This window comes from Lagopus leucura, unplaced genomic scaffold (genome assembly GCF_019238085.1).
Source record: "Lagopus leucura isolate 7727_CA_CO unplaced genomic scaffold, USGS_WTPT01 Super-Scaffold_100021, whole genome shotgun sequence".
Taxonomy (NCBI): Eukaryota; Metazoa; Chordata; class Aves; order Galliformes; family Phasianidae; genus Lagopus; species Lagopus leucura.
Genome location: NW_024962274.1, coordinates 9,837,982 through 9,864,030, shown reverse-complemented (window position 1 = coordinate 9,864,030; position 26,049 = coordinate 9,837,982). Strand labels below are relative to the sequence as shown.

At 38.1% G+C, this 26,049-nt stretch overlaps 1 protein-coding gene across 7 annotated transcripts; it reads right to left on the bottom strand.

Moving 5' to 3' along the window:
• Positions 1-7: 7 nt before the first annotated feature.
• Positions 8-24,860, bottom strand: NMNAT3 (nicotinamide nucleotide adenylyltransferase 3). Of its 7 annotated transcripts, XR_006180398.1 has the most exons (8): positions 24,732-24,860; positions 17,399-17,434; positions 15,559-15,693; positions 9,667-9,850; positions 6,520-6,629; positions 3,032-3,420; positions 363-475; positions 8-47 (listed from the first exon to the last, which is right to left on the bottom strand). XR_006180398.1 is itself a non-coding variant. In XM_042878292.1 (7 exons), exons 3-7 carry the CDS (start codon positions 15,671-15,673, stop codon positions 446-448), a joined length of 828 nt encoding a protein of 275 aa, XP_042734226.1. In that variant the 5' UTR covers positions 15,674-15,693; positions 17,399-17,434; positions 24,732-24,860; the 3' UTR covers positions 90-445. The 7 variants fall into 7 exon arrangements, 6 of the variants coding, with proteins under 6 accessions (XP_042734226.1, XP_042734230.1, XP_042734227.1 ...); XM_042878292.1 differs by lacking the exon at positions 8-47 and having other exon boundaries at positions 90-475; XM_042878296.1 differs by lacking the exons at positions 8-47; positions 363-475 and adding an exon at positions 1,196-1,672.
• Positions 24,861-26,049: the final 1,189 nt, after the last annotated feature.

Sequence of the window (26,049 nt, the reverse complement as noted above, 5' to 3'; positions counted from 1 at the left end):
TTTTCAGGTGCTCAATCATTGTTTCAGGCTCTGACTTAGCATTTCCTCTACATAAGGATAAGAGCAATCACCAACTTGAAGCAAACAACTCAAACAAATTACTTGTATATTGCATCCAGTGCTTCCAAAAGTTAGAGTCAAACAATATAAGACATACGTAAGCAACAAATCCCACTAGACTAGGAGAGAAAATTTTTATCTACAAAGATATTGAAATGCCACAGGTTTGTGATTTTAGCAGAAAGTATCTATCATACAACAGAAATCTGTGTTGGCAATATAAAGGTACCTAACTAACATGACCTGCAGGAAGCAAGGGAACATTTGCTTTATAGGAGATTCAAAAAGCATTATTGCTTTACCTTTGTGTACAAACACAAAAGTACAGAAGAAATTAGGCTGTCTTCTTACACCCTTTTAAGTTTGAAAGCCTGAAGATCTCTATTCACTTTGCAGTAAGCAGCTCTCTTCCTTGCTGTAAAAAAGAGATAGAAGCACAACCTAACATTTTAGCTGACATCAATATGCAACAACTATCTTATAACTCACATTTTTTCCTTGTGGAGCTACTTCAGGGAAAGGGTACTGATAGTTTTATTTTAAGGGAAAACACTGAGAATTCAGAATAAGAGCACAGAACTCCTATTCAGTTCAATTACTCCCATGAAAGATACCCTTCTGCAGGGAGCTGAACAAATGTCATGTTGGTAGATACAACCATTGTGCTTTCCAAAATACTAACTATACTGTATTGTTTTAGGGTGCTTTAGCCTCCACACATCACTTCATTACAACCTTATTTCACATCTAATGATTTAGAAAAGTAATTGCCAACTATAAAGATGGAGTATCTTACTCTTACCGAGCTACATTAACTGAATTCTGCACAATCCCAGAGTATGGATGGAGTGAGCAATTATTTAAGGACAAACTTCCTCCTTTGCCATCTTTTAAAATTCACTTCCAAAACACAGGCTGACCAAACATGGATAGCTATTGTAGATGCTGTGATTAGAAAGCTAATATCCTTATAGAACCAATGGAAGAAAGGAGGGCTTGTCCAAGACTGGCCAAGTAGGAGCCTGACTTGAATAACCTGAAGTACACACTGAAAGCATTTCCCTTCCACAAATAAGATGCCTTAAACCAAGCTGTGTATGCCCCCTTGTTTACATCTTTATCCAGTACAGAGAAATCCTACATGAGCAGAGTTCTTTATTTCAAAGGGATAATATCCAAGTAGTTCCAGTACATTAGACCAAAAGTCCTTGAAGTCTGTATGCTGATTTCAGCAGTGCAAGTTATCACACTTCCCAAACGTACTTATCTATATTTTATTAATTCTGAGCCAAATGTGTACTCTTAGGTTAGAAAACAATTTGCATTTTAGTGGCAATACAGAAAATGTCAAGTGCTGGCACTCATTCAGTGTGAAGTAGTAGCAGCTACTCTCTTTCAGACAAGTGAGTAGCTAGTTTTCCATATCTGTTGAATCTACCCTTCTAGTATATCATGGTTTTATGCAGTCCTGTTTAAGTAAAATAAGAAGCTACATGAGGCCCACAGTCAGGCCTTTGCCTGTTTTCCTTCTTCTTTCCCGAGTGTAAGAAAAACCAAAGATAGAGCAATCCTCCAGAGCTTGCTGTTAACTCACAGGATAGCTGAAGGCACCCTGTTAAAAAGTGAGTGAGACAGAATCAAATTAGGCAACCTACCCACAAGAGAATAGATTCGTCTGGCTAGCATTTGCATTCAAATACTAAGAAAGTCTCTTAGGTATTTCATGTTTTCTATCATGCCTTTTCAAATGGTACAGGTTGAGCTCCATGCCACTATTATCAAAGTACCCTCTATTTTGGAACAAGACCTGTATTTTTTTCCATTTTACTTGTTTACTAAAACATTATGCTGAATTAATAGTTTTCTTTACAAAGAGATGTACCTAGACCAAGTAACATTTTTGAGAATTACTTATTGTAACTTATTGTAGAACAAAAAAAATGTTTTGGTTTCTTTAGTTTGGTAATACCTTTCCATATCATTCAAAAGTGAAGCCACCTGTAGGAAAAGACAAGGTATATGTTTTATATGACACAAATTTGATCTATGAAAAATTGGATGCATTTTAATATTACTTGGGAAGACGGCCATTTTTAGCTTTTGGTGTTATGCTTTTGTTGTTTTTCAGAGGTTTTTCTTTTTTCCTTTTATTTTGCATTGCTATACATCCAAAAATGCAGCAAGAAAGCATTACATTTATCAGTGGAAAACAACTACATTGTGATTTACCTCACAATGTGACCAAGAACATCAGAAACTTTTTTTTTTTACAACTTAAAAAGAGGGTTAATGTTCTACAGTCCTCTAGGACACATGATCAACAAGGCTCTGGAATAGATAATATGCTATAGACTCCAGATCAGAGAAACAAAGAAATCCACTTCACGTAGTGGGACAGAGACCGTCTTTCATTTGTAAATCAGGAGGCTTAAAACTGATATGAATGGTGCATTAATTTTTAAAGCACTTGCTTTATTTCAACTTCTCCTATCTGCCAAACAAATGCACTTGTAGCTTACCTTACACTCTTTAGAAACAGAAATTTGGGGTCCTAAGTCTACATTTAGGAGTTTGGTTTTTTTTTTTTATTATTTTTAAGGAAAATAGGGAAGTTGCTGTTCATTTCAATTTGCTGCTTCAGAACAATAAGGCATCTTCATCCTTAAACTGTCCATAAGATTAAGGAATTCCAAATATGGAAAGCACTATGTTCAACCTTTAAATATGACTGAAGATTATCATTTATTGCTAAAACCTTATTTCCGTTTTTATGGTATTCAACTGAGTGTGCTGATTTTATGAAGCACTACAGCTCGCAAGAAAAAAATTAAAACACCATAAACTCAGGAAGTTTTGGGCTGATATATTTCCCCCTTATCAAGAAGAAACATCTTTCAAGAGCTTCTCATGAAGAAAAGGTCACGTCTGTCCATTTCACAAACTACGGGCATCTGTCATTCAGCGGGCTTACCGCTGTGTTATGCAACTTCAGAGGCTGAAGCAAGTCACCTTCATTCTTCCGCTCACTTTCTTCTGTGTAGATATTATGGTAAGCAATGTAGGCTATGACAGAATCTGGTATGAGGTATTTTACACTTAATCCTCTGCACAAGGCGTGGCGTATCTGTGTTGAACTGATTTCATTCTGAATCCATTCTTTCACTAGAAAGATATTGTGCTGAAATTTAGTTAGAAGTTCTGATTCATTGATGTACTGAGCAGGATCAGAGCCAGCACGGCTTATACAGACCAAACCAAACTGTTCTAAGATTTCTTGGATGTGCTCTTTCTTCCAGAGATTGGGTGTCTGAAACGTATGTAGAAAATCAGCCCCACAGAGCAGCTTTAGTTCCGGTGTAACTAGAAAGACAAGAAGAAATAAGGGATTTCTATTCTTGCTCAGTTTTATTGGAAGATTAGAAAAATTATACTTACAATTGTTTTACTATCATCAAATATTTATCTTTTACTACAATTTTCCTTCAAAAGGCTACAGGAATGATTTAGCTTGGGTTTGATGTGTCTGGTCACAATTAATTACCCTACCTACTTCATCACTCAAAGCTGCACTAAAGGAGAAAATGATTCCTCTACTCAACCAATCCGAGAAGGGCAAGGAACAAACAAAAGAGTCATTTTGGCATAAAAGACCAGGCAACAAGGGAGTTAAATGCCAAAATAATGTCCATACTTCCAATAGCTGATGAATGATCAGAAAATGATAGGATTCATATAACAGTAGATTCAATCCAATGTAGAAACCCAAAAGGAAAAGCCCTACATAAACTAGAAACTAATTTAAGAGATTTTAAGCTCTTCGAAAAGAATTTCCACACCTGTGCCAACAAGAATGTATCTTTGGCCCTTTAAGGACACTTTGCTAAGTAACAATCTGGGGACAAAGACCAAACAGCTGCTCTTCATTTCTTTTTAGAAAAGTACTATAGCCTTAATTTCAGGATATTGCATGTCTTAAACCAGGGAAATTTTTGCTGTTTTCTTCTTTATCAGCATAGCTCAATCAAGAATGGTGGGCAGTGTTGTACAGGGGGAAGGAGGATATAAGCTGAAGTGGAAAAAAATATCAAAGTACCTGGACTTCAGAATGGGCAAGGTCTAAGGACAACTGCTGTTGGATTGCACCAGGGAAAATGATTTGAAAGGTGACAGCAAAGCTGGCCATGTGAACCAACTAAGACTTGAGGTGCAGAGAAATCAATATTAAATGAAAGGAAGACAGTTAACCATCTCTTGTAATTCGGAAAATATTGCATGCAAAGCTATACTTTATGAATCAAGGTGGAACAGCAAATCTTACCAGAGCAACATATGAAGAGCTAAGAGGAGCTTTTAACAAACATTAGATACATATAAATATATATATGAAGTCTATTGAAAGCAATTTGTAATACAGTGGTTTCATTTGAATGCTTAGCCATTGTTTACACTAGTTAGTATGCTACTTTTGAATAAGAACAAAGATTGAATGCTCAAGTGAAGATATGGACATCTAACACCTAATTCCTTCAGTAAGGCTATCCACATTTTATGTTCCCATAACAAAATTTTCGACCACAGGTGAATTCTGAGCTCTCTGAGGACTTTTCCAGGGTACTGTAGGCATTATAGGCTATCACAGCATAGAGGAATAACAAGAAGAAACTAGTTTTAGTTGTTTCTAATATTTAGAGCTCAGATATTGAAAAATACAATGAAAAAGTCCAAGTCCTATGTTGTTCTGAATGGATAGCATCAATAAGTTAGTCTAAATTTAAAAAGCCATAATAAGTGTTCTATACATGTCCTTAATGAGCCTTTTTATGTGCAATACGTACTAAAATTACCTGATTTTTGTTTATGGAAAAATAATGAGTCAGCACCATACAAGGGAATCTTGTAGTTCAGCAAGAAAATATTTAGTAGAAAAATAGTATGCCATGGAATTTTGCACCATGAAATTCAACCTGATCTTTGCAAAAGCTTCATTTATATAGGAGAACCTTCCTGCAAACTCCAGAGAAAAGCCTGATTCAACAGATTTCACTGATCCCTCACGTGGTGTTATAGAAGAGTTTTTGTGATAGAGGAAACAGGGTGACAGTTGCCTGCCATTGGAAAGTCTGTGCTAACCAACACATTTTTGAGAAAGAAGAAACTATACCCCATTCTGGAGTTTTCAGTAGCACTCGATCTTTCCCTCCAGCCCACTGCAAGCAACCAGAGAAAGTGGAAAAATCTGTTCCATTCCTTTTCAGTGGTGTGTTTTACATAACCAAGCCCATATTGTGGCTCAGTCTGACAAAGCGCTGCAGGCAGAAAAGGAAAGCAGCAACAGGTTGCAGGACTTCTTTCTGTTCACACTAACAGATTGTTCCCTGGAAATAGCTGTCAGGTAGAATACAAATAGAAAAAAATCCAGGCACTGTGCTCTAGACAGGGAGATATATTTCATGCCAGTCCTTCTTCTCACTCAGCTTTTGCTGTACCTTTTGTTTTTGACGTCAGAAAAAAACCTATGCTGATGACTGATTGATTCTAAACCAAGAAACTTAACAGGAAAGACAGATCTCTTTGAACTTCGTAAGGTTTTCTTGTTTTTTTAAACAGAAAATGCTACAAAACTCAAAAAGCTAAAGAAAATAATACCCAGAAATTTTATATAATGGAGAATCAAAATAGTCTTATGTACTTTTACACTAATTTTCCTCAGTGTGGTAAGGAGAAAAACATGACTTACACTTGTCAACAATAATTCCATCAGGCAAGATTCAACTGCTGCCTGAACACCAGATTTTCTCTTCCATCTCTAATGCTACAGCAGCCCATACTTTAAAAACTTAAATGTAACCACAAGTAACAAATAGATTATTCAAGTGCAAGTGTTACAACACTAAAGGTGTAGTTTAAAACATCAGAGATCCACCCATACTTTAAGGAAGTTAGGGAACCAGATAAAATAAGAAAGCCAAAGCAGACTTCACAGAATCTGTCATAAGTCTAATGTCAGAGAAGCTTTTCTATCTAGAAATGTAGTTAAGAAAACAAAATAAATCAGTGCATTAGGATCACTGGTATTGCAGCCATATACTTAGTAAACTGTATAGCAGTGACAAATAATCCCTATATCAACGTTCTTTATTAATATACTCTATATTGCAAAACAGCAGGGTCACAGCATACATCTGACACAGCTAAAGAGACGCTTATAAAACCAAAAATTAATACAAACCCCAAATAAATCTTCTTGTTGGGGAAGAGTTGTGGAAATCTCCTTATTAGGTGGCATTTACTACAAAGTAACAACACAAGCAGTCATGCAGGAGTAGCTTGTTCTTGGCAGGTAGCCCCAACCACCCCAATCATAAGAACTTCCCAGCTACCATGTTAAATTTCATCCAGTTCCATAAAGTTACATTGCTTTAATGCTAAAGTAGATTTTGCTTACATTTATGAACCAACCTGAGCACTGAGAAGAAATGAAATTTCCTGTAGATCTTTCTGTGGGCTGTTTGTTTTTCACAAATTCCTTCTTGGACTGGAGCAGTCTGACTGACTCATTGTAATGGTGCCTGCATGAAAAATAAAGGCTTCTGTGTGAGATAATCCTCTCAGAGATGCACAAAGTGATTACCTGGCACTTTCAGATTCAAGAACACAGTCTGCTTTTATGCACTTTGGATCTGAATACAGTTTGTTAAAAAAAAAAATAAATCACTATATTTGTTCTACCATGAAGTAGAAGTGTCATTAAATTTTGCACAATCCGTGAGCAATCTATGTAATGACATTCTGGTTTCCAATTTGTTTTTGAAATTCTACCCTTACGGAAATTTTTATAGCAACATTGAATTTAAAGCACTGTGTAGGTTTGTGCTTGAAAACACATTAAATCACACTTGAATCACTGTACTTAATTTATTAAATACAACTCCTCAGAAACAGTATTTCTGTAACACATGCTCTTTAAAAGCATTCAGGAGGAAGTACTGTTGTTCTTTCATCCTCTTCTCCACAAGAAATACATTTCCTGAGTTTCAACTGTATGCTTTAAATTAATCACAATTCAAAGAAACTCAAATTACACAGCTCAAGATTTTTGCACACTTAGTATGCTTCTTAATTCACTGAATTCAGGTTCACGAGGATCCTTTCATCAGTTTTTCCAAGTTTCACTTTACTCTTTCGCTGCTCCAAATCCTTGGTGTCCCTCTGTGTACTATCAGCCTGTGGCAGTGGTGCCTTCTTACATTCTTAGGGCAAGCACCAATTTTACATCCATACATCTCCACTCTCTTCAAATCAGCAAAACTTTGCCTGTGTAAAACAGGCCCTGGCTTGCCCTGTCATAAGCCATGCTTATGTAATGCTCACGTCAATTGGCACAGCCAAGGACTCGCGCCAGCATCACATCTGCCTAGTATTTACACATCCAAAGTGACTGTGAGGTCTTACACAGCTGTACCAAAACAGAGCCTGTGGGCTCTAGAGTACAGCTCTGCCCTTAACTCTGTCCAAATTCAGAATGCGTACAAAACTGTAGATATCTTCTGAATGTCTGGCCTAAGGAATTAATTTAGTGATTTTAAGTGTACACTCTTCAAATCACACTTGGAGCCACAGAAATAATTTGCAATTATGCCAAGAATATACAGCTAGCCAGGCTGCATAATTATCTGCAGTCATTTTTGTTGCTCAGCCATTGGCTAAGGGAACTGAATAGACAAGGGGTGTGGGACATATGGCAGGAGAAAGTAGGTAGCAGTAGCTTGGCCTGAGCCTTCCTACATTTCTATTATTAATCCTGCCTTCTTGTAAACAGGCTGATGCTATGTATAGTCAAGTACACTAACTTCATGTCATGGATTGACATTCTTGGGCCTCGATTCAAAACCAAGATTTTTTGGCAAGGAACTCACTGCAGGACTCACAGCACAAGCAATGCAAAATCTTAACTGCCAAAAGGTCTGTTCAGCAGGCGTTTCAAATGCTGAGGTGGGGAGAATTATGTTATTTGAAAGAGATATCAAGAAGGACAAGCCAATCTGTCAGTTTATCAAGCATTTTCTGAAGTCTGTATGAAACTTTCAGTTTCTATATAATTAAATCACAAGCACAACTCAGCAGAACATGTTGGGCAAGACATAGTATGAATTAACTTGGAATTCAAAAAATGTCTGTCTTTACTGCAATTACATTTGCACTACAAGAGGAGTGAGTGCAGTTCTTTGCATATTAAAAATACTCGTCCTTGCCTAGGAATATTCAGCCATGGCAGCTAGTGAGGAAATAACTCTATCATGCTACCTTTCATTGTTTTAAGAAAAAAAAAAACACAACAGCCTAGGGATAGCCTCCAAAATTTTCACGCTCACTTAAAGTAACAGGCAACTAATGATGCTTCCACAAGCAGGATACAGCTCTGGTGCTTAAAATTCTTTTGTGCCAAAACTATTTGTTAGTCTCTGCAAAGTCCAAAGATTTTGATGGAGAGTGACAGTTTCATCACACTTAGAAGTAGTACTTAGGAAGAGGCCATTCATGACTACTTTCAGAACACAAAGTTCTGCTGAAGTGTACAATTCAAAACACTGGTAACAGGAGGCATTTTAAGAAATTATACGAGCGTGACAGTTATAACGTAAGACCCAATCTCTTAGCCACACCATTTCATTAACATACTGCTTCTCTAATCTGAGCTTTGTCCCTGGAATAAGTTCTGTTTTCTCTGTTTCCAGTCAGAAAGTAAGGTAAAAGTGTGGGCAGGAATGAGAACTAATTAACGCTTCTTACAGCATGCTTGCTTTCCTGAAGAATGCTTTCTTGAAGTCTTTTACTTTTTCACAGTACATGTGTTTCCAAAGGTGGTCAGCAAAGGAAGTTTGTTTTTATACCTTGCCACATATTGCATGTGTTATCAAGATAAAGCTTATAGAAAAAAAAAGTACATTTCAAGGCAGGTTTCAGGCAAGTTCCTTCATTTTTCCTTCTAGCACAGTAGCAGCAAACTCGCTCATTTCGAAGAGCAAATACGGACTAGGGTTTAACATGACATTAGAGTTGATAAGAAATTTTAATCAAGTGTGAACAGATAAACCTGTAGGCATAATATTGCCAAGACAGCTAACCTAGAATTAGCTATCTTAATACATTGTTTGTAAACTCCTGTAATTTTGGATTAAGATCTCTCTGTTACCTAGTTAGAGAGTTAAAAACCACAGAAGTAACATGAGAGTCAAGCACTCTGCATGCCGAACCCTTTCAATGACTGCAGTTTTGCAGGGCCCATTCTTGTCAAAGGCTTTCAACACAGCATCTACTGACTTAGCAAAAGAGCAGTACTTGGGGGTATCGTGTTGGTCTGGGCAAAGCCTATCTGCTTTGCTCTAGGAAATGAAAGACTCAAAATGGGGAAATAATGATTAGGATGTCCCTTCTAAAGGAAAGGGACATGAATTTTTCACTGCCACCTCCTAAGAGGTGATACCATAAACAGACATGTTCTGCTTTGCTTGGATGTTTTATATGAACAAATTCCGTGCATTGATCTGACAGGCTCAGATTTCTAGCAGTTAGACATTCATAACAAAGAAAAAACAGTTCAGTTACCTTAACACTTTTACTGTCTCTGTCCATGACTCCTGCTCAGTCTCCCATGGATCAACTCGAATCCAATCAGATGTCTCCAGTGCTAATTTGGCCATTGCTATCCGATGCCTTGCTGAAACCAAGCCTTTCTTTCCATAGGCATCATTGACAGGAGACATTATGCCTTCAATCACTTGGTATCTTCCTTCCAGAAAGGAAAAGAATAGTCATATTGTCATTGATAAGCATTTTGAAAATTTAGAATGGATGGAATATCAAGAGCTCATCTAATGTAATCTCTTCTTAAAAGCATGCTTAACTTCAAAGTTACAGGGAGCTGTGAACAACCAGATTTAAGTCATGTTTCTAATAAGAAAACAGCAATTTAAAAGAACTGAAAAACAAGCTGGCTGTTTCTCTGAGCTGCTCATAAGTACCACCAATGTGTTTATTCCAGACAAAATAAAAGGAGAGGTAAACATGCAATTTTAAAGCAAGCAGAGACATTTATAATTTGTGTTGCAAACTATCCAAATTGCTGGGTAGAATGAAATTCCATATTCCAATAATTGTAGCAGTACAGCTTTTAGACAGCCAGAATAATGGATGACTTAACTGACCAATGCTTCGTTCTTAAGTGCCTGCTGCTTGTTATTTATCAAAATCATTGTGCCTCTCCATAGCACTAAAGCAATAGTTACAGCATATTGTGATGTAATTAATGCAAGTCAGACAAATAAGATGATTCAAAAACAAAGGTGGACTAATGGGATTTAAGATTAGAAATCTATCATCCAAACATCAGCTGAGCTGACACTAAAAACCCTTTGTATCTCACAGTGTTAATTTGAAAATATGCCTATATTTTTTCCCACTATTCTAAAGTAGACATTCATACAAACTCTTTGTTACAATTCGCATTTCTGGGTTTCTCTCAGGAAACAAAACTAGAAAAATGTAATTTTAATAAATCAGAGAAATAAAGTACTGATAAGAGTTGCATCCCTTAAACTGTGAGAAGGGAAGAGGCGTTCCAAACAAACAACTGAAACAGAGGATTTCTAACACAACACATACATTTTAAAGAACCACCATACATATGGTACTCAAGTATCTATTTTATTTATTTATTTTTTTTAAATTCTGTTTCAGCAAAGAAACTCAGAATGCAACAAGTTCCCTCTAGTCCTCCATAATGAAAATGATTGCCCTGGACTCAATTTTTTTAAATTAGGACATGATAATTCAATATTTTTAAATTAAAAATTACAAATTAATTTTTCTAAAATAGGGATACAATTTTCAAAAGAAGGGAGATGAAATTTAAAGAACATTAAATTCCAATAGGATTTGCAAGCCTGTCTCCTATGAAAATGACAGCCTAACCCATCCTTTGTTTTAAAAGCATTTTCAGTGTAGGCAAAGTGGTCAATAGAGTAAGGTAAGAAATGAAACCAACGGAATGAGAAAAACCGCAAGACGGCTACCACTTCAGGTACTGAAAATCAAAGATGGTAAGAGTTTGAGGTGATTGAAAATCCAGCTCTATCCAAGCAGAACTGACAAGAATCTACAACCTAAAAATACAGGTGCACAGCCCCAAATTACTGACTCTGGTAACTTGTGTCCTCTTCTGTAATTCAAGAGTTCACATGTTCAAATATGTGCTTGAATCTTGGCAGCACACAAAGAACAAATCATTAAGTTCTGCCACCTTCTTGCTTGCCCCATAAATCATTCCAGGCAGTTTCCAACTTTCCTTGAGTCAGAATTACCTTCACATTGTACTTCTTCTGAATGCTATCAATTGCATTCAATTGTGAATTCTGTCTTATTGCCTGTTCTGATGTTTAATTAAAACCTATTGTTAAAGCTACACATTAAAGTACAATTAACTACAAATAACAGATTAGATGAGAACAATTTGTTTTTTCCTGGGTTCAAGAACCTTAGTTCTTTGGGGCCTAGTTGTCCCCCATATATGCATACATACATGTTTCACTGACAGTTTAAAGTAGGAGTGCATGAAGGCTTCAGATAATTATGCTGTATGCATTTGCCTTCTGAGCTTTAAAGGACTCTTGGTGTTTCCATTATTGTATTTAAGCAAACTTACTGTTCCCCACGCACAGTTTTACTGTTAGAAATTTTATCTTCTAACAGGGTTTTACATGGCTAGAGTTTCTCTACTAAATAGATAAGGGTAAATGTTTTTTGAAGATGGACTATGAAACAATGTCATCACCCATCTTCCTCTCAGCATCATACAAAAAAAATCCATGACAAGCTAGGAAGCTCTACAGCTCCATGGTGTTATCCTACTCAATAGCAGGAATGACCCCACTACTCTTCTTCCTTTTGTCACCTCCGGAGCAGGCTGCAACAGGTCAGTCTTATAGCATTGCTTTATCTCATTCCTCTCCCAAAATGCTACTAAAGGCAGCACTGTTTTAGCATTAACAGCTTTTGTAAATTTCAGTCCCTGCTGCATACTTCCTGCAAAATTTAGCCTCTTGCTTTTCTACAGCTAAGAATCAGACCAATCCATTTAGCCAGTCTCATTAGTTACATCAAATTAACTGCCCAAGTCAAGTCTTCAGGGTAAGACTTCAGATTTACAGGACACTGCTATAAACAGGCAGTACCAACATATAGTCACAAGGAATTCATGCTAACTTTACTGTGTGTAAGATTTTATGCTTTCATATGACTGAAAACAGCAGATGAATCATTTATTTTAATATCCCTCTCAAAACTGCAAAACTTTACAAATTTCACTGATGTAGGCCTACATAAAATTATCATGGACTATTACTAATCTCATCTCTAGGCTGCAATGAAACTCCTTACTCTGTTTACACTTTATAATAGGAAAAGAACAGGCTTGCTGTTAGTGTTTGTGATATTGTTTTAACAACTCAAAACCAGGAAATAGATACATTTTCACTTTCTGCATACATAGATGTTAAAGACCATACAGATCTCAGCCTATTCTTAAGCTAACAGATTTTCACTCATTACTTATCTAAACATAAGCCAAACCAAACTCTCTGGGCTTGGCTTTTCTTCCAACTCCCCCCGGCAGTCTGCCCAGTTTCCTTAACAGCACTGAACTCAAGACTGACAACAGACTGGTCCACCAGTGTGAAGAGAATTCAACCTCAGTGCTCTTGGTCACAGAGGTATGTAGGTATGCCTGGAAAATAGAGCAGCTGCATGAAGCAGAAAAGCTCAGAAAAACCACACATTCAGATTCAACCAACTTAAAAAATGTCTCACCCAGCAGAACATCCTAAGTCATTCTACTCAAGTCTACTTAAGACAGTTTACAATAGCTTGTATGAACTTAATGGCATGATTATTTGTACTGTAAATTCCCTTGGACTGAGGTTAACCATTCTTAGTTTTCTCTAGTAAGGGGATTCTTCCAGTCCATTAAGACATCAATGGATACCGATCAGAAGTAGCATGAACAATTGCACGATGCAGGACTGCACATTTTTGGTACAGAGTTCTGAAGGTTGGCCCAGGAAATTAGCATTTTCTCTACTTCATTAGGCCTACATTACCCACATATCTGAGAACAAAATGAGTCTGATAAGCAGTTTGAATTTTACCACAGTATTTACATAACATCAAATACATTAAGCAAATCACTGATTAAGGCCTGCTTTGTGACAAAAACAGCAGCTATTTCAAAATGCAGTAGAGTGATGTTAAAACTTAGTATCAAGTGCTGAAAATAATTAGTCGCACATTGAAGCCATCTAAAAATGCAAAAATACCTTACATTAAAGCTTGAATTTCTTTACTAAAAACCAGACATTTACATTTCAGAATATGATTAATTGGATTGTTTAATTTCTTTAATCTATCTTCTGTGAGTACACACACATTAAAATCACATAATACAATTCTGTATCGAAGTAATAGTAATGGTTTTCCTTAAAACCACAAGAGATAGCAATTACCCTCCCAGAACTCTGACTATTAACATCAGGAAAACACAATAAAAAGCTTTCTAATTTTCCCATTAAAATCACAATATTAGCTTTATTTATAGATTATAATTAACTGGGGAGGGATGTCTAACATCTTTGTTCTGATGCCATGAAGCACAGGAAGATGAAAAGAAAGCATCAAATAACTAGATACAGGAAACCCCATATAAGACTTTTTCAAAACTGTTTACAGATAAACATCAAAAGGATATACTCCTATGCTTACCTTCCCTTCACATGTATGTAGATATTGCCAAGCATGAAAAAAAGGAAAGAAAATAGCAAGACTTTTTACTTTGTTCAGAAACCTTCTATGAAGAGAATTCAACAGAAGGAAAATCAAAGGGGTAAGCAATTTAGCTGTCATTGCACTGAAAGTCAAAGTAAACAACAAATACATCAGAACAATAACAGACAATCTTTTATGATAGCTCTTCATAGGATGGATGGCTTTACCTTCACCACTTCAAAGTGCTTAAAGATGCATTCACTGAAATAGATGAGGTGTGCAAAGATCGTAGTGACAGATGCCACAGGAGTAACTAGAGAAACATATATCATATCCACCTGGCTGTGTGAACAACAGGGCCTGAAGATGCACATTCACCCCTACAGTTGGACAGCTGCTCTCAAACACTGAGACTTCAGTTACTCTGCCTGGGGATGTACAATGATCAGTCCTTGAACAAATGCTGTACATCACACTTAAAATAAGCATTTTATTTCAAGACCTCAAAATACTACTTAGAGTTCACTGAATTTGGACCACATCACACAGCTTACTGTCATCCACAAACTTGCTGAAGCTGCACTCGATCCCACTGTCAACACTGCTGATGCAAGTATTAGAGTATTGGTCTCACTGCAGACCTTAGGGACGCCACTCATTATTACTCTCTATGCAAACATTAAGCCATTACAATGAGTATGATCTCACAGCCAGTTTCTCATCCACTGAACACTCATTCATATCTTTCTAATTCAGAGTATAAAGGGCTTTGTGTGAAAGCCCTTACTGAAATCCAGATAGATATATCAGTGGCTCTTCCTTTGCCCACTGATGAAGTTGTGCCATCCTAGAAGGCTCCTTCATAGGTCAGACAGGACATGCCTCTGGTTGTCTTGCATCACCCTCCTGTCTTCCACGTACCTTAATACAGCTTCCAGAAGGACCTCCTGGATTTTCCCTGATACAGCAATGAGGCCAACAAGCCTGTAGTTCCCCAGGTCATCTTTCCCACCACCTTTCTCAGGTTCCTATTGCACCAACTTCCTAGGAAACTCTGTCAGGTTCCAATAAGCATGATTCGCTTCAAATCAATTTCAGATGCGTATGCTTCAGCAGTCAGAAGGAAGATAAAGTATCAGCAATAAAGACGTTACCAAGCACAGAGCAAAACACCCCTCCATACCTTTTCTCATTTTTGCTAAGTTCCTGGTGTTACCCACTTTTCTCCTTTGTTGCTGAAACTCGCTAGTCATCTGAAATCTAACTTTTCTTATCTCATTCCTAAAGACATTATTTTGCCACAGGAAATAAGTTGTTTGTCTTAGAGAGGATGGATAATGAATAATTAACTTTTCAATTCTCCAGTTTCACCTAGTTGTCAAAACTTCTTTGACATCACATAAAGATGAAATAAAAAATGTTTATTTCCAGTTTCAAAGCTATTAAAATCTTCCACAAAATTGTCTATCCCATATGATTCTAAAACTGCTGATAAAACTTACAGTTCAGTTGTATGGGTGTTCATGCCTCTTTAAATTTAGTGCTACAATTTCAATATAAAATATGCCCCAAACGTTTCACATTGAATCATCAATAGATTTACATCTAAGCTTATACCAAGCACTAGAAGTGTCTTCCCCTCCACAGCAAAACACCATGTGCTCGTAACAACCCCTTACTGACCTGTTTGATGCAGGTGATCTCTAGCCAGCTCAAATAAACGCATATGCATATTTGTGATGGGGTTAAAGGAGCCACAAGCTAGAAGAATGAGAGGTATCCTGCTCTTCATTGACATGAAGATACTGGAACTTCACCCTAAAGAAAAAACAGTATAAAGTAAAAGACAAACTTGACTAAGTACAGTCTTCCCATCATTCCTCACAACAAAAGCAGCTCTCTTTTCAGAATCGTGTACTCTTGACACACTGGTAAAGTATCAAATGTTCAGTTTGCTGTGTCATCACAACACAAAGAAATTAGCTCAAAACGCAGGTTTTTTTCCACACTAATTAAAATTTTATTCTCTATATACAGAAATAGCTAGAAACTATTTCTAGAAATTCATGTATTATTATTATGAAGAACCGTGAGGTTTTGACTTCTCTTTATTTTTAACCTGTTTTTGTCAAGAAACAACTCCTCATACTGTCCCTCTGTCAGCTTCCTATTAATAACTTTAAAACCTGTAGGCCTGTCAAAAGCAAATTTTTAATTTTTATTTTAAAAATAAGTTGGGACCGGTGCAACATATGGCAAAAACCCACATGCAACACCAAACCTACAGGTCTGGCTTCCTCAGAGGTAGGCAGACAGCCAGCATGCACATACTTTATTAGCAGCTGCCTGTATGGTTTCTTCATTGGATGGCAGACAAGTGACAGCTCAATGACAGGGAACAGAAGCTATAACTGTTATACAGGGGACACTAAAAATCTATGGATATGGAGAATGGGTGGGGAGAAATGGTTGAACTGAAAATAATCTTTATACATTCTAGCCAACTTCAGTCATCTCAATACCAAAGCAGTAGAAATCAATTTTAGTCACTCTGCTTAGCACTACTTGCTTAATTCTATTTACAGAAATGATTCCAATGGTTATGTCCTACATACATATCTGCAATTATGATTTTTAGGTGTGCTCTCATTTCCTCACATTTGAGCTTAGCATACATATCTGACAGCACTATTCCAAGTCCTTGTATTCCCTTATTTTTTTCCCCCTTTTTTTAATCTTATAATTTGAAAACAGTGGTTGAAAGAAAGCCACATTGAAGCTTCATAGCTACAAATTCTATCAGATGATTTATAGAATTTATTTTAGTATTTAAATCTGCAGACTAGGACTGCATTCCAGGTACAGATCAACAGTTTTTAATATTTTCACACTTGAAGTGTTAGCAGTTAGAAATGTTTTTCGTAGAGAAAACTACTTGAAGCATGTGCTAAGATTTCGTTATCTAGTACTAAGTGCACATTAAGTTTTCCCCCATCCCCTTCTTACTCATTTCTCCTATAATCCTGAAGATATACCCCATAGGCAAGAAGATCACGGCTGGAGAGCCATTAGAAACTAACAGCAGTGTGATGGCCTGCAATTGCAGTAGCTGTAGGAAGCACATTGTGCAGCTCTGCATCCCTCTTCCTTGGTTTACTAACCCTGTCAAGGCACTAACTCATGCACAAAGGCTGCCTGCAGTCTTTACAGGTTCCTTATTCAAAAGGAAACTGAAACCAAACTCAAAAGTGCTCTTTGCTCAGTGCCAGCAATTCAGTAAATCTATCATAATTTTATTATGAATGACTTGGTTTTTTTAACCTGTTTCAAGGAAGAAAGATACCTGATTGACTGAAAAATAAGTTGAAATATTTTTTAAGCGTTCTTTCCTGTTTGGCTGACATGTAGTTTATGCTTCCTCTGCACTGCTTTCCTTGGCCATGTTGAAAGTTATAAACTGAAAGATGTATTTTTTTTTGTTTGCTTTCAAAGCAGCTCTTTATTCTATACGCTTTTTTCTCACCTGAAAAAGATACCTTCAATTGTTGGATTTCAGCTCCTATTTAAAAAAAAAAGATCAAACAGAAAACAAGCTAAGAGGTATTCCAAAATATATTTATATGGAAACAGAAGTACAAATAATAATCAAAAAGACAACGCTGTTATTCCCAGTACCCCTATGCAGTATATCCTAACTTATTCAGCAGGTACAGGTAGCTTTTAAGATCTCAAAGAAACCTTTCAGGTTCAGCTGCTCTTTCCTGGGTTGCAGATTCAAAATAAGTTAACCTGGGCTTAGAACACTATCAGGTATGGATCATCCCAAGCTGTAAAGGCTGAAAAGCTGAATTCCCAAGAAAATGTTCTGGGTACCTCTCTTCTGTTAGACTGAGGAAAAAAAGGATGTCTGGAAAGGAATTCCAGCTGGAGTGAACACTCCTGTATTTTGAAGATCGTGTCCGAGTATGTTTTAACATATCAGCTCCCTACGCAACCATAGAGTATACCATTAAGAAGGAGAACAGAAGTTACACAACTCCCCCATTCTGCTACTTACTCTTGTTCATAGAATCGCCAGTATGTTCTCTGGCTTCTTTGTAGCTGGTAATGTATGCCTCATACCAAAAGTAAATGAGGTTTCTCCCTACAGACAGGTATCTATTAGCTACACACTAGTGAACCTAAAGCATCTCATACAAAAGCAGATAAAAACAATCTAAATCAACCCATTGCTCAGAAAACAGTCCAGATTCAGTGTTGAGACAAGCTGACCCCTCCCAACGTAAAACGGGGCAAAGATGGATTTTATAGTAACAGAGCTAACCCCCATTAGTACATGCCTTGGAACCTTCCATGGTGAGAACCCAGCAGCAATGCAACATTTGCCTAGTGAAAAATCACCATTACCATTCACAAGAATTAGATAAAGCACGAGTAGCATATTAATTTACTAAGCATTTAAAGTAATTGAAGCATCTCACAAGTGAACAAGAACATACACATACAAAAATACATAGGAACAAACAAACCAATCCATAGATTTTTTTTAGCTTAATTCCTAGAAAAAAAATTAAACGTAGAAGAAAAATTAAACATTACAATATGCTCGTAACCAGTTTATGCCCTATAATGCAGTAGCAGTTACATTAAGTGGGAGAACACCTCCGTATCCCTAGCATTACAAACACCTCCAAACGTTAAAGTCAAAGTCACACGTATTTCATAGGTCGCCACTGAAAAAATATTGAAAATCTAGAATACAACAAAACTACTTCCACCAAGTTAATTACAGTACCAGACATTATCATGAGGCCTACCAATAATCATACATTGAAAAAAGGTTGATTCAGTAACTGGTGATGAGGACCTCAGGCTACAGAGCACTCCTCAAGAAGAGATCTCCATACAGGAAACGCTATCCCTCCAGGCTAGCCCTTAAATGAGCCCAGGAAGGGGTGGATCTGGGATCCATAGGATTTCCAGTCACATGGGAAGCACAGGTAAGTTGTTTGCACCTGTGCTTCCTTGGCCAGCCACTCCCTTCACCAGGTGCTCAATCATCAGTTCAGGCCACGACCTAACAGTTCCCCTACACCCACTGACTGACCTCCTCAGCTGAATACAAACCACAAACAAGTAGGTGATTGTGCTGTCACCAGGTGTTTCTTCAGTGTGCATATTGTGCCAGGGGAAAATATTTGTTTTTATGAAAGTAATTAATTAAACTACTGCTGAGTACTTGGATGAGTTGTCTTCCCTTGCCTTCAGACTGAAAAACACTGTTTAGTAGCAGCAGTAAAAACCTGTGTCAATTTCAGTATGCAAAAACTGATTTATACCTATTAGTTGCTGTACGTGTTTGCAAAAAGCAGCCCAGCTGTCATATCACTGATGTACCTAGTTAAATAATTCATCATTCATTAATTTGTTCTCCAGCAACTGTCCCTACGTAATGCATCTTCCATTAGTCGTGCCCTGCAAAACATGGTTGCTCATAAGTGTTTGCTCTTATTGTAGCGCCCAAGCCTAGCTGAAACATGAAATACTTTTGAGAAAGTACATGGATAATTCAGTTGTTCTACTTCTGTGGTAATTCTGATAAAATAAATACTAATTAGGTCAAGTATGTACCTTGCTTTCTAACAGAAAAAAAGGAACATGGAAAACACATAATATCTGCAGATTGGAAAGGGAGGAAAGGACAGAATGTACCCCATCAAATTGGATTGCAACCAAGAAGGCAAGTCTTCTCTTAGGGATCTTGATAACTAAACTTTAGGAGCGCTTCAATGTTGTGGTGCTATAAATCAGCAGAAAGAACAATTATTCAGCACTTGTAGAAGTCAGGTCTTCGTTTCTGCTCTTCCACTTCTGTAACTGTGAAAAAGGAAATAGAATTGAACTGTTCCAGAGGCTGTCCCTGGCTTCATGCATACCAAAATTAAAGTGACCTTATTTGTAGATACCTACTTTGTGCCTCATCCTCATATTAATTATTAGATCAGTGATAAATTATTGCTTCTGTGTACAAGTTAAATGCCCCATAATCATTACAAAAATCTCAGGAATCCTCTGAGGATGACTAATTGAACAAAGGAATCACTTTTGTACTTACAATCATTCCTGCATCAAAATGCTCTACATCCCCAGAAACTGAAGTGAATATAGGAGGAAAAAAAAAAAAAAAAGAGCACCAACCACAACAAACCTCAGTTATACAACAAACTCAGAAAAGATCAGGTAGTACTTATTCTGAACAAATTCTAGTACTGGTATTGCCCCTACTTTAAATAAATGTACCTTATGCATTACAAGGAGCAAGACAGTGTTGTGCACGTGCTCATTTTAGGCCTTGACTTTCCTGTCTGATCCAGGACAGCTGTGTGCTTCCCTAGTACATTTAGACATTGATTAAGCACAGGCTCCAGAGGAGGAATTCTAGCAAATCTTCCAAAAACAACTACTTTGTTTCACATCATTGTCTTTCTAGCATTCTATTATTGAGTTTACAAGGCAGCATTGTTCCTACATCAAGTTCGTTATTAAAAAAAAAATTAAGATCTCCCTCTTGCTAATATTAATCATTTTTGTTTATTTCTTTTTTAAATGCTTGGATTTTAAGAGTTAAGCCTCCCACAGTCTTTATTTGCTATAACTTCCAAAGTCCCATATTCCAAAAGCAGAAATAGCAAACTATGTGGTAACTTTCTATATTGGTTGGGTACTCAGTACTGGGCAGACCAGTTTCAAGTCTTCATTTTATTGAGAAAAGGGGCAGACAATCAGAGATAACTCACATTTGTAACCTTCCACCATAATAACACTTGTGCTTTTGAACTGCCTTCATGTGATCAATGACTTGCTGCCACTTTGCTTAAAACCAGCAAGGTTTCAGCAGCCAGCTTTGCTACTCAAGTGCTTGCCGCTTTAGCGCCACGTCTGTGTGTGCCTCAAAACATTAAACCAAAGTCCAAGCACCTGAAATCCCCTAAAAAATAAAAAAAACAACCCACACAAAAACAACCCTTCCACTGTCCTGTATTTCAGAATTCTGTATTTACAAAGCATTAGTGAAAAACGTCTGCTAAAGAAACAGATATAAGACTGAGCTGCACAAGCATTTCTAAAAATTTTTACTGATAAAACACGTTTATAATTGTCTATGCTACTCTGCAGCAAGATCTCATCTTCTGTTTTCAAGAATTTTGAAACATTTAATAGAATGCTTGGGAACAGGTCATTTAACATCATATTTAATCAAGCAGAAGTAGTATGCTATGTTGTCTTTTTTTGAGTCTGTTTAGTTTTTTTAAACCAATTCTTGTTTTAAGAAACCACTACACTTGATTTTTGCAAAGAATGAATAAATTTTATAAATACATCTCCTGCCAGTTCAGCTTCCCTCCTGACATGACAGACGCTGCCTTTTGTTGTATTTCTGATTAGTGAAACATTACACAGCTTTTGTCACCTTTGCTGTCTTCAAAAGTCAAAAATAATGGAAGCAAGAAAAAGCACAGCTTTGACCAGACAGTGCGAAGGTTTTGCTTTTAATGACCAAAGGGATGACTCAAAGAATAAGGCTCAAAGAAGACAATTAACAGGTTCGCATTTCCTGTAGCAGCTGTCTGGCTCCTGGTGAGCTCTTCTGATTCAGGGCTGCACACGCTCCGCCCTGAGAACATGTCCCAGTAGCCTTGGCCAAACTGATGCCTTCTTTCTACATGGTAGTTGCTATGGTACTGCCTGCAGTGTAGAAAACTTTCAACAATATGGCACACCATGCAGTTATACATAAAAGGGCAGATAGCTTCAAATGAGGAACCCTCACTTAAGCAATGCAATAGATTATATGATGGAAAAAACTTCCAATTCTCATTAAAAAACTTCCGCAAGTTCTTATTCTATTGCTTATGTTCCTAAGTACATCAGTAATAGATGACGTTACAGATGACCACAGTTAAATTCTGCTGAAAGTCATTAATTAGAGCCATATCTGATTAATTATCAGAAGCACAATGGAGTGCTGAGCAGAGCAGTCTGATTCATGAGCTGTTAAATTAGTAAACTGGAGGAAAAGACACTGATACGTGCACACTGTGAGGCGGGCTCACCCTTGAGGTAAGATTTCTGTAAAGAGCAGAAAGAAACTGAATTTCAGCACAGGATGAAAGTGTTATCTCCTCCTGTGAGGGCAACTCTAGACTAATTTATATAAAATTTAGATTTGAACAAGTTCAGAGCTGCTCATATCCTTTCTTTCATGGGGTCACATCGTTATCTCGTATAAATTCATGTAGCTGCACTGAGCCCAGCTGAGTTACAGTAGGTGACGCTAAGGATGTTATGGTTGTAAGACATTCTCAAAATGAGAAAGAAGTACATTTTACCAGGTAACTAAAATCACAGCAGACCATATTACACAAATAACCCTTAAAAATACGATCAGGTACCTGAGATTTTTCTTGTGCTGTTACTAGTTGGGAGCCATTGCTATAACAGAAGTTAGTCCATTCTCTATGCTCCCAAGATGTACTTTTGCTGAAAGCAGTCCTCTGTAGCAGTGACATATATACCTACACATCCACCCTTTCCACTTTAATAACGATGATAACATAAATATCTGGGTAAGAGAAAAAATGAAAAAATGTATAAAATAGGGTGGTGTTTTGTTTGCTTATCAGAAAGTTACTCACCCCAGCCAAGAATAATTTTACAAGGTGGCTATAAATATTATTCACAGTTTAATATGACACTCTAATCCTCTAAAATGGCTTTTTCAGGGCCACATGATAGATCACATAATTGTTAAATTCCAGTGACTCAGGTGTATTGCATTTCTTTGACTTTCATTGAAGAACCATTAAGAAATTATGTGGTGGAATACATGATTTTTTATCATATTCAGCATTATCCAAAAGATGAAGTTTTCCCTTTCAGTCTCCATATTAGAGTTGTGCAAAAATGAAAGCCTCATCTCCATTTCTAAATCAGCTTCAAAGAAACCCCCAAAACTAACCAGCTCCAAGCTTGCTGCAGGATTCACCAGAGCAACAGCATATGCAACTTGACAGAAATCATCTTTTCTTCCCCCTTCACATATCCGTGAAAAGGACCCAAAGCACACAAAATATTGTCTTTAGTGGTGTACGGCATTCTTGTGCTTAAAAAGAGGATAGGCTTAATTTTCGAATACTCACCATTTTTCCTTCTGCTTCGTGCAAGCAATAACTTCCCCAGCAAAATGCAGGGATCAAAAAGCTATCAAATTCTTAAGCCATTTGAATGAAAAGCATTACATACATTTCTTACAGTAACATATGAATTTGCCTAGTAACACCGAGGACTTGGCATGGCAATGAAGCTGTTTAAGTAAATGGTTCCTAGGCACAGGATTTCACATGGCTTCTTGTCTTTATATTTCTATTAGTTAATCAATTTAGAATTTCTACTTGCTTCACCTTTTACAGTCAGAGAGTTCAAACCGAATAGACAAAAGCATGTGATTCGTTATCACTCAAAAATGCTTTGCTTGCTCCTGAGAATATTTCATCTTTCATTTGGTATGTAACCAAAGAAAGAATTGGCATTCTGGATCCACTGGGCTGGACAGACCACTAGTCTGACATTATGGCATTTCTTAGGGCTTTTGAGATCTGCATAATGCTCTATAAGCCTAATGGCTAGTTTCTTAGTTTCTATCTTAGTAGTAAGAAAAACGCAGAATGCTTGGTGGAAAGCAAGGCTTCTGCAGCTTCTTCAGTAATGCATTACAGTAAACCAATACAGGGAGACATCAGGCTGCAAAGTCGCTCTGGAGATCTGGCAGCCTCAGGGCAGCAGCACCCTGCAGCCATGGGGCAGGCAGCTTCCCCCAGCTGCTCCAATCTGCCCTGCCAAATGCTGCAGTTGGTGCTCAAGCATCTTATAAAATAAGACCTTAGAAATCATCACTGCAATTACGTGATTTATCTCATTAAAGTACTTTAAAAGGCAGAACCTCAAATAGTTTCAGTTCGCCTTTGACAGGACTGTCACCTTGTGCTCTCAGTGCCCCTTGGACACCTCTGGGCTTCCCCAAAGTCTTTCACAAATTCTTCTAGACCATCTGAGTGCTAATTAGTTAACTGAACCTAAACTAAATTCTACAATTTTTCTAAGTTAAAGCCATGAAGTTAGTTTACTGTTAGAACTGTGTGATCTGACCAGTCCTAAACCACAGCTACTAATGATCAGGGATGAACTGATTGCGCACTGTATTGCACAGAGCATAAGGAAAACAAACACAGCCATGCCATGGCCCGATGCCTGCTGAAGTCTTTGAATAATGCAACGCCAGGGATCATTTATAAATCCAAACACCAGCTGCTGCGTGAGAGGGGAGATGGCCTCTGAGACTGAAGGAGGGGAGACAGAACAGTTACACAGTGAAAGCTAGGGATTGAAATACGCCTGTGTAACCACAGACATCCTTGTCTGCTTTAACTCACCGACACTCTATGAAGCGTTTGGGAAAAAAAGCCAAAGTTCATTTATCAGCTTTAATTACCGTTCTAAATATCCTTATGTAAAACGTACGGATGTGTATTGCTCCTGTATTCTTCGGGAGCAGCGCCGTACTTTCAGTGCCGAGCAGATCAGCTCCACGCTCAGGCACGTTACAAACACGTCCCGCCGTCCTGGCGGAGCCGCTCCGGTTCCAGCACGGAGGAGCGGCCGTTTCCCAACCCCCTCGCCGCGCGGCGCACCCCGGGCTCCCGGCCCCTGCCTGGCCCCGCAGGAGTCGCCCAGCGTTGCCGCTGCCCCCCAGCCCCGGCCACCCCCCGTTCGCACCGCGCCCGCGGCTCGGCCCTTACCGCGCGCGGCCGACCGCTGTTGCTGAAGCTCCCGCGGTTGGCAGCCCGCTGCTGTTTCTGCTTGTAAGGAGGAGCGGAGTGCTGCGGGCCGCGGCTGGCACCAGCGAGGTGGCGAGGTCGGGTTGCAGCCGAAACGTCGGTGCGTTCCGGTGGCTTCCCTGGGGCTCCAGGACTTAAAGGGAGCTTGTAAACAGGAGGGAGATCGACTTTTTACACCGTCTGATTAGCAACAGAACAAGGAGGGATGGTTTTAAATTAAAATAAGGAAGATTTAGGTTAGATGTTAGGAGAGATGGTTTGGCATTGGCACAGGCTGCCCAGAGAGGATGCCACATCTGCATATGTGCTCAAGGTCAAGTTGGATGGGGCCTCAGGTCCGATCCGGTGGATGGAAACCCTGCCCACAGCAAACAGTTGAAGTGAGGTGGTCTTGAATGACCCTTCCAACACAAGCCGTTCTGTGATTCTAAGAGCACAGATCTGTAGTGGTGCTAGAGTCTTTAAGTGTATTGGTGATGAAAATATTAAAGTCTCCAATTATTAACATGCAGTGATTCACAAGACCAGGCTTTGGCCTGGCTTTGACCCACCAATTTGGCTGGCTGCAGCAGTGCTGGTATATGATATTAGCACTAGCAAAATAAATGCTATCATATCCTGCATCTTGTTCACCTAGAAGTGAAGAGACAGCACTTACCAAGAAGGAATGGCATCCCTGTTTTGGTGGGGGAAGATGAGCACAGCTTGTCCTTATTTTTTGGTGAGTCGGTGGTGCACAGACTTTGACTTTCTCGTTTTTTTTTGTGCATTGCTTTGTATGTCACATCCTTCTCCCCCACCAGCTATCAAGTATTTTGCAAGTATCCTTGCACAGTGGGAAGTCCAGAGAGTTTAAAGTCATATTACTTTTTCTGCTTATCAGCAATAAGAAATCAAGCGTCTCAAGATGCCAGAATGTCACTAGTTGTGTAATCTACCCCAAAACTTCTAATTACCACAACATTAACAGGAAGCACAAATACTTACTTGATATATAGTAAAATAATGTATGGGATTGTGGAATGAATTAAATTTGCTCTTTGAAATGTACATGCTAAAGGTAACACTTCACTGCTGCACTGAGGACAGAAACTGCCCTTCAGGTTTGTGTCTGACCTTGCCTAATGCTGCCTCGGGGGTGGTTTCAGCATTTGGAACTTGTGACTGGAAGCAGAGTATGTACTCTTAGGCACCACTTTTGGAAGTCTGAAGACATAAATTAGATTCCCCAGGCAAGGCACAAGCTTAAAAAATGTAGTTAAGTATAGAAAGTGTTTTG

Excerpts from the sequence above, each read along its gene's own strand:
- NMNAT3 (XM_042878292.1), bottom strand. The coding sequence starts at position 15,673 with ATGTCAATGAAGAGCAGGATACCTCTCATTCTTCTAGCTTGTGGCTCC. Across the intron at positions 9,851-15,558 it reads AGATCACCTGCATCAAACAG|GAAGATACCAAGTGATTGAA; the intron begins GTCAGTAAGGGG and ends CCTTTCTGGAAG. Across the intron at positions 6,630-9,666 it reads GAGACAGTAAAAGTGTTAAG|GCACCATTACAATGAGTCAG; the intron begins GTAACTGAACTG and ends TTTTTCATGCAG.